Source organism: Galeopterus variegatus, unplaced genomic scaffold, assembly GCF_000696425.1.
Source record: "Galeopterus variegatus unplaced genomic scaffold, G_variegatus-3.0.2 Scaffold6923, whole genome shotgun sequence".
NCBI classification, from domain to species: domain Eukaryota; kingdom Metazoa; phylum Chordata; class Mammalia; order Dermoptera; family Cynocephalidae; genus Galeopterus; species Galeopterus variegatus.
The window spans coordinates 45,723-54,768 of record NW_007733034.1 but is presented as its reverse complement, the minus strand read 5'-3'; the positions used below and the strand labels follow the sequence as shown (position 1 = coordinate 54,768).

The 9,046-nt window shown below is 38.2% G+C and overlaps 2 protein-coding genes across 2 annotated transcripts in view; one reads left to right on the top strand and one right to left on the bottom strand.

The window, feature by feature from the left end:
• The first annotated feature begins 398 nt into the window (after nucleotides 1–398).
• LIPT1 (lipoyltransferase 1) lies at nucleotides 399–1,999 on the top strand. Its single transcript, XM_008591452.1, has one exon. It carries the CDS (start codon nucleotides 808–810, stop codon nucleotides 1,927–1,929), a length of 1,122 nt encoding a protein of 373 aa, XP_008589674.1. The 5' UTR covers nucleotides 399–807; the 3' UTR covers nucleotides 1,930–1,999.
• A 4,920-nt stretch (nucleotides 2,000–6,919) lies between these two features.
• MITD1 (MIT, microtubule interacting and transport, domain containing 1) overlaps nucleotides 6,920–9,046 on the bottom strand; it is a 14,315-nt gene continuing 12,188 nt past the window's right edge. Inside the window, exons 5-7 of the mRNA XM_008591446.1 lie at nucleotides 8,518–8,633; nucleotides 7,216–7,276; nucleotides 6,920–7,139 (exon numbers count right to left, since the gene is read on the bottom strand). Of these exons, the coding sequence (XP_008589668.1) occupies nucleotides 7,044–7,139; nucleotides 7,216–7,276; nucleotides 8,518–8,633 (273 nt within the window). The 3' untranslated portion in view covers nucleotides 6,920–7,043. The remainder of the gene's footprint in view (nucleotides 7,140–7,215; nucleotides 7,277–8,517; nucleotides 8,634–9,046) is intronic.

Here is a 9,046-nt window from a genome sequence, read left to right as displayed (position 1 = left end):
CGCACTCTACCGAGTGAGCCACGGGCCGGCCCTTAATCTTAATTTAATATTGATCCAAATAAAAGTTATGCTATCAATAAATCATATATCCCAAAGTCAAATTGGAATTCCTTTTAAAGTATTATAAAAAACATAATTAAAGCCTTCCACAGAGATATTCATGAACACATTGTTGATAATCCAGAAAAATTAGAAAAAACCTAAAATTACAGACTAAGAGATTAATTGGATAAACTGGTATATTTAACGATGGAATATTACACAGTCAATAAAGCTAATGTAAAAATAGACTTAATGTAGAATGAAATATCAGTATGGCTACACTTTGGGGGGTTGGGCGTATGTGCATATGCATATGCATGCACAGAAATAAAATAGGTATACACCAAAATGTTAATTGTGATTATCTCCAAGTGGTGGGATTTTGTATTCTTTTATTTTCTTTATCTGTGTTTATCTATGTTTTCTCATTTTTCTCAATGAACATGCATTACTTGTGAATTCAAAATAATTTGGCTTTGAGATCTATTACATGTGTTAGCAGCAGACTTACTATTTGATATGAGTGTGCCCTTATTCTATTTCAGCTGAAATTATTTGAAGTTGTCTTCATTATTTCCTTCGAGTATTCTTTTGTAGAGTTGCTAAAGAAAAATCATAAAACTAAAAGGCAAGAAAAGCAACTGGACTAGATACTTAGAGAATTAGATAAGTTTGGATAAAATAGGCATAATGGATAGCTAGAAGATAGAGTTTGACTTTCCTTTTTTCAATGAATTAATTTGTTTGTCTTCCATTTTTAAAAGCATGCTTGTCCTATTTTCAATGAAGAATTGCTTCAAGTTACTTTCTAACCACAAAGTCCCAACAGCTGGCTTTAAAAACACAGTAAAAAATGGGCTAATTTTACAGTCAGTTTCCAATGATGTTTATCAAAATCTGGCTGTAGAAGACTGGATCCATGACCATATGAATCTAGAAGGCAAGCCAATTCTTTTCTTTTGGAGAAATTCTCCCTCTGTTGTAATTGGTAGGCATCAGAATCCTTGGCAGGAATGTAACCTGAATCTGATGCGAGAAGAAGGAATAAAACTGGCTCGGAGAAGGAGTGGAGGAGGAACCGTCTACCATGATATGGGTAATATCAATTTGACTTTCTTTACAACCAAAAAGAAGTATGATAGAATGGAAAATATGAAATTAGTTGTGAGAGCTATGAATGCTGTCCAACCCCAGCTGGATGTACGGGCTACCAAAAGATTTGACCTTTTACTTGATGGACAGTTTAAAATCTCAGGAACAGCTTCTAAGATCGGCCGGACTACTGCTTATCACCACTGCACTTTATTATGTAGTACTGATGGGACCTTCTTGTCTTCTTTACTAAAGAGCCCCTACCAAGGGATCAAGAGCAATGCCACTGCTAGCATACCTTCTGTAGTTAAAAATCTTTTGGAAAAAGATCCGACTCTGACCTGTGAAGTACTGGTGAATGCTATTGCTGCAGAGTATGCTGCTTATCATCAAATTGATAATCACATTAACCTAATAAACCCAACTGATGAGACATTGTTTCCTGGAATAAATAGCAAAGCCAAAGAACTGCAAACTTGGGAGTGGATATATGGCAAAACTCCAAAGTTTAGTATAAACACTTCCTTTAATATATTATATGAACAGTCACACTTGGAAATTAAAGTATTCATCGATATAAAGAATGGAAGAATTGAAATCTGTAATATTGAAGCACCTAATCATTGGTTGCCACTGGAAATATGCAACAAATTAAATTCAAGTTTTATTGGCAGTAAGTTTTGCCCAATCGAAACTAACATGCTAACAAGTATATTACTGAGAACATGTCCTGAAGACCGTAAACTACACAGTAAGTGGAATATACTCTGTGAAAATATTAAGGGAATAATGTGATTCCAAGTAAATTTCATTATGCTGACAATTTCAGTGCAAAAATAAAATTTTGAAATGCACATTGGATGTCTCTTTAAAAAAAAAAGGCCTAGTCTTTTAGTAACTTCTCCCCATTTGAAATTATCACCTATTCTTGTACATATTCTCTGTTGATCTGTAGGATACTTTCTTTCTTAATTGATTTTAGTACTTGGCACACATTTATATTTTATTTTTTTATTTTATTTTAAATTTTTATTGAATCAAAATTGATTATACATATTTTGGGGGTTCAACATTGATATATGTTGATCAAATCCACATGTATATTTTAGCTTTTATATTCTACAATTTACTGTCACAATTATATTTTACATTTACTGTCTTGGGAATATATGCCATACTGGACACTTTAACCTCAGAATTAGTTCTTTGTTTTTCCTACCTCTAAGGAATATAACCCAGGCTTCTTGAAACCTCTGATATCTTAAACTCTGAAATTCCCCCTTTTAGTTATATTTTCTTATTCTACCATCCTCTCCCACTAAATCAATCCCGTTGCATTTTTGTAAGCCCTTAACTCTTTCCTAATCTCTGCTTACTTCATTTCCCTTCCTACCCCAGCCTGAATTATTTAAGGTATATTGTACACTTTCTTGCTAGTATACTCATTTGTTTCTCTACTATAGCCTTTTTTTAAAATTTTTAATCTTAACAATTGATTTTCTACTCCTATCCCTAGATGGCAAGCAGTGGTGGAAAAAAAAGATCATACAATTATGCACATTAACCCAATTTCATATTTACAGTTTTCAATTTATGTATCTTCTTTCTTTTGGTATCAGATTCAACTCATCTCTGGTTGACTTACCCTCATTCCTTTTTTTTTTTTTTTTTTTTTTTTTTTTTTTTTTATGTGGGATCCGAACCCTCGGCGGGAGCGCCACCGCACTTCCCAAGCAGCGCACTATAGCAGTGCGCCACCGGGCCGGCCCGACTTACCCTCATTCTTGAGGGGGCTTATTCTTAAATGTTTCTACTCTTCTCAAGCTCAGAATTCCACTGTTCTTATAACAAACCTTGATTCATAATTTGCTGACAGTTTAATCCTTCAAATATGAGCCCCTCCAGCCCCCCAATGTTCTCTACTTCAACATTTCTCCTCATTCAATCTCAGAGAAGGAAATTGAAGCTTTGTTTCCTTGAAGCTAACACCTCTAATTATACCTTGGATTTTGTCCTCTCCTGCCTGTGTTATCTTGCATTTTTCTCTCTCCACTTTTACTGGCTCCTTAACCATAGTGGATGAACATACTCACATCTCCCCTTTCCCAAAACTCTCCTGCTCAAGATTCTTTTTCTTTCCATCTCTTCACTGCCAGACTTCTTCAAAGAATAACATCATTGTTGACCATTTCCTGTCTCTATGGTTCATTCACTCACATATGCCTCTTATTTCTACAGTACTTACTCTGTGTTTATTGCGTGCTTCTAAGTGCCAGGCACTGTGCTAGTTCTTGGATGTTCGTGGTGAGTGAAAGAGACTTGGTCCCTGACCTCAGAAATTGAGTTTAGTGTCGTGGCTTTTAAACTTTTTAAAAACCAGAGTAGGGGCCGGCCTGGTGGCGCACTGCTACAGTGCGCCCCTTGGGAGCATGGCGGCGCTCCCACCGAGGGTTCGGATCCCACATACAGACTGGTTCCCACTCACTGGCTGAGCGAGGTGTGGGCGCAACACCGAGGGTTGTGATCCCGTTGCCGGTCCCGGTCCGGTACGGGTGCGACACTGAGGGTTACGATCCGTTGCCGGACACGAAAAAAGACAAAAATAAATAAATAAATAAAAAGCAGAGTAAAATGAGAATAAAAAGTATATATTATATTGTGCCCCAGCACACACACACATATTTATGTATACTTAACAAGCTTCATGATACAGTGCTTATCCTTTACTATTTACTTCAGATATTTTATATTCCATTGTATTTCATCTTTTTTTTTTTTTTTTTTTTTTTTTTAAAGATGACCGGTAAGGGGATCTTAACCCTTGACTTGGTGTTATCAGCACCACGCTCACCCAGTGAGCAACTGGCCATCCCTATATGGGATCCGAACCCGTGGCCTTGGTGTTATCAGCACCGCACTCTCCCGAGTGAGCCACAGGCCGGCCCATTGTATTTCATCTTTTAAAAATTGATCTTATGATCCATTAATAGGTCAGCACCTGAGTTTTAAAAAGTCTGGCATAGTAGAAAAAGTAGACAAATCAGTAAATAATTACAAAATGAGAAAAGCTACAAAAGGAAAGTTGAGGTAGTTGTAATAGACAGTAAATAGGGGCTACCTGGCTTGGGCTCTTAGGAAGACGACATTTAAACTGAGACCTGAAGAATGAGAAGCAAGCCATGCCTAGTGGGGTGGGGAGAGAGTGTATTCCAGGTTGTGTTGGTTATTGCTACCTAGCACACCACTCCAAAACTTGGTGGTTTAAAACAGCAATCATTTTATTCACTAATCTACAATCTGGGCAGGACTTTGGTGGGGATAGTTCATTTGATCCAACAGCATTAGCTAGGACAGTTTAACTGGGGCCAGAAATATCTACTTCCAAGATGGCTCACTCACATGGCTGGCAAATTGATGCTGGCAGTTAACTGGGAGTTCCTCTCTTTGTGGACTGCCTGCACTTACAGCATGGGTGGCTGGGTTCCCCAGAGCAAGTGACCCAAGAAAGCTGGAGAAAAGCTGTATTTCCTTTTATGACCTAGTCTTGGATGTAACAGTATCACTTCTGTAGTCATAGCACATCCAAATTCAAGGAGATGGAACATAGATACCCTCCTCTCCATGGGAGGAATGTCAATTCATAAAAAGAACTTCTGGAATGGGAATGTTTTTATTGTGGCCATTTTGGGTAAGTACAGTTTGCTGTGCAGAACAGCATATGGGATGGCCCTAAAGCAGGAAAGAGCTAGGCTTATTGATGGTATTGAAGGAAATATAGGCAAACTCAGTGTAGGAATAAGGAGGAGAATGGAACAAAATGAAGTTGGAGAAATAGAGACCAGATCATATAGAGACTGATGGGCCAAAGTAGAGTGTGAAGACAGTTTTTATAAAGATTACTCTGGCTGCTTTGTGGAGAATGGGTTGGAGTTAGGCAAGATAGGAAGCAGAGAGCCAGTCAGGAGGCTATTGCAGAAGTCCAGGTAACAGATGTGCTGGCAGTGGTCATGGAAAGAAGCGGACAGTCTGCCAAGCACTTGTCGAAAGTTAGGAATGACCAGCCAGCTGCCAGAAGAAAAAAAAAGTGTTAGGAATGACTCCCGTTTTGAAGCAGGGCTTATTACTTGGTTCTTTTAAAAAGGGAACAATGAGGCAGTCAGTTTGTATTTGTTCGCTAGGGCTGCCAAAACACCCACAGACTGGGTGGCTTAATAGAAATGTATTTTCTCAGTTCTGGAGACTGGAAGCTTAAGATCAAGGTGCCAGCACGTTTGGTTTCTTTTGAGACTTTTCCTTGGCTTGCAGGTGGTCACCTTCACATTGTGTCCTCACATGGTCTTTCTCTATATATGTATGCATATCCGTGTCCAAATTTCATTTTCTTATAAGGACACCAGTCATATTGGTTTAGGGTCTACCCTAAAGACCTCATTTTAACTAAATCACTTCTTTTTTTTTTTTGTCTTTTTGTCTTTTTCCGTGTCCGGCAACGGATCGCAACCCTCAGTGTTGCCCCCATACCGGACCGGGGACCGGCAACGGGATTGCAACCCTCGGTGTTGCTCCCGCGCCTCGCTCAGCCAGTGAGCGGGAACCGGTCTGTATGTGGGATCCGAACCCTCGGGCGGGAGCGCCACCGCGCTTCCCAAGCGGCGCACTATCCAGTGCGCCACCGGGCCGGCCCCATAAATCACTTCTTTAAAGACCTTATCTAGAAATATGGTTACATTCTATTGAGGGGGCTAATACTAGAGGGGGTACACATAATTCAGCCTGAAACATGAGTTTCAGAACCCTGAGGGACCTAGAGATCTCTTTACCTGAAATATAACACAGTAAATTTGGATATCATTACATTGATTTCAGTCCCTTTTTTTACCTGTTATTTTTTGTCGTCTTATGAATTATTTTCATATATCTGGGTCGATCCAGATCTCTTTTTTTTTTTTTTTTTTTTGAGGGGGAGGAGGAGCAGGAATAGACATACAGGGTCTTGTCTATACAACGGGTTATCTCAAAGTTGGGGGGCAAGTGAAGATTTTACTTTTCAGATTGTTTCTGGGACAAACATGATTGGCAGTTCAGCTGTTCTTCATCAGGCAGGTTGAACAGGCAGTCCTTTTCTTCACCAGCAATATTAAATAGCAACTAAGTACAGTTTTGAAGAGAGATCTCATGGGCATATTTTAAAGCATTACACACTTTTGCAACATGTGAAAGTTATTTTCTAAGAAAGGGATAAAAATCCTGATATGATGTGCTCTGATGCAATAATACCATTTGTTTCTCACGAGAGAGGATAGCATCAAGAGAGGGGTGTTAAGGGCTTCAAGTTCCAAAAAGGAAATGTGAACCAAGCAACACCTGGAACAGATGGCTTCAAGATGTTTTGCAAGTAGATCTGAAATGCTTATGTGCTGCTGAGGTGCCACATGAAACATGAAGTAGGCATTGAATTAGAACTTCAAGAAGTCTTGGCTTAAATTATAAATTTGGGAGTTAATAGCATATAAATAGTATTTTAAGTCATGACAAGGGAAAATTTTGAACTTTTATAATTTATCTAAAGTTTAAGATTTAAACTGTTTAGATTCTTGGTCCTCTTATGTTTGGGGAAGTATCTATTAATTGTTGACTTATTCTCCAGCAAGCAAATAAGAGAAAAGCTAGTAAAATGTTTAAAATAGCTGTATGATTTGAAAAGAAATACTGCAAAGCTACTGAGTAATAGCAGATTACAAGATTGTTTAGGATTGTTTCCACAACTGAAAAATAGATCCATAAATTAGTGGAAATATAAAAGTTTATTATCAAATTCATATATTATAAAAATGATCTGTTCAAAGTAAAAAAAAAGTCCAATATTCACTTAAAGTGGAAATATACAACATACATTAGGCTACTATCCATCATATTTTTTGTGTGTGCTTGTTATGAAAAATGTCCACTGTTGTTTCATGACATGGTCTTAAATCAAAATCACAATATCCAAGGGAAAACTGACCCTAAGAGAAGAAAAGAGCACTGTTAGAAATGATACAAAAACAGTGCTACATACTTACTCATTAGATTATATCCTACCTGTGGTTTCTTAAAATAATCAAGTCCCCTTCCAATCTTAATCACCCATCCATTGTTGAACCTATTGAAATTGGTACACAGTATTATATTCAAGACATTTAAGTTAGACGATTATTAAAGATGTAGTGTATTAAGTGTCAGCAAAATTTCCCCCTAACAAAACCACTTCCTCTAGTGACGTGAGTTGAATCAAACTTGGGGTTAATCATGGGCTGTGTCTACAATGAAACGAAATGGCCATAGAAACAATGAGTTGATTTGATTAGCTGATAAATTAAAAATTTACTCTTGAATTGAAGCTTGTTGATAAAACCTTCCTGTTCTGCTAACAAGTAGTTGCAAAGTGTATATCAGGGACACTTGTGTTTCAGGGGTTCTCTCAACTAGAGAGGGGGGATGTGAGCAGGAAGAGCCCTAGGCCCTCACCAATTTTTCAACCACAGCAGCTGCATGTTCATCTGTTTTGCATATTTAGGTTGTGCTTAAATTTTCATTAAAACTGAGGATGGTGTTGCTATAAACATATGAAAACCACTGGGATAAACTGCATATACTGTTTTCTTAGAGATTCAGCATGCTGTCATGCCTATCAGAATATTTAATAACCCATAAGAAGTAAGACCACATTAGGTAAGTATTAATTACACTAGAAAAGGAATTATCCTGATATCATAACACTATATGAGAGTACTTCAAAAAGTTCATGGAAGGGCCGGCCCGGTGGCGCACTGCTATAAGTGCGCCACTTGGGAGCGCAGCGGCGCTCCTGCCGAGGGTTCAGATCCCACATACAGACTGGTTCCCGCTCACTGGCTGAGCGAGGTGCGGGCGCAACACCGAGGGTTGCGATTCCGTTGCCGGTCCCGGTCCGGTCCGGTCATTGCGATTCCATTGCCGGTCCCGGTCCGGTACGGTCGCGACACTGAGGGTTGTGATCTGTTGCCGGACACGAAAAAAGACAAAAAGACAAAAAAAAAAAAAAAAGTTCATGGAAAAATGGAATTGGAAGATAATACCAATCTTTCCATGAACTTTTTGAGGTACCCTCACATGTATACTAAGTACTCCCTCTTCCCACATGACACACAACATGTAAATTTTATTCCATTAGGAAATACTGCACACAGGACAAAGTAAGACACGTTCTTTTCCTTCTCAAAAGTATAAAGTTACTAAAATTGAGATTTATTTGAATTTTTAATACTTAAATGTAACATTTACATGCAGTTATATAAAACTTATTAAGAGAAATCTTAAGTGTATTTCAACAGTATAAAAATTAAAATACTATTGTATACTAACCTAATTTCTCGGTCATGTATTGAAGAAGAGTATTCTACTTCCAACAGCACTCCATGGTTCCTGAGTGACTCTTTTATTTCTTGCAGACCCCTGCTTTGCTGCACTTTCTCACTTCCCTGTTAATAACAAAGTTATAATTTTCTGCCTCAGTTATTAATATTTTAAGTTATCTCCAAGATATACAAGGTCTATTATAGGTGGGTAGAAATGGAAGGGTTCTATACTAGTTTCAATGTCTATTATCTCAAAGAAGCAACCAAAGAATTGAAGTAGTTTATCAAAATAATTGCTCTTTTCGTAGTGTGAACATAAGACAACTGTGTCCTGTCTCTTTAAATGTATTCTATTGGGGCCGGCCTGTGGCTCACTCGGGAGAGTGCGGTGCTGATAACACCAAGGCCACGGGTTCGGATCCCATATAGGGATGGCTGGTTCGCTCACTGGGTGAGCGTGGTGCTGACAACACCAAGTCAAGGGTTAAGATCCCCTTACCAGTCATCTTTAAAAAATAAATAAATAAATAAATAAA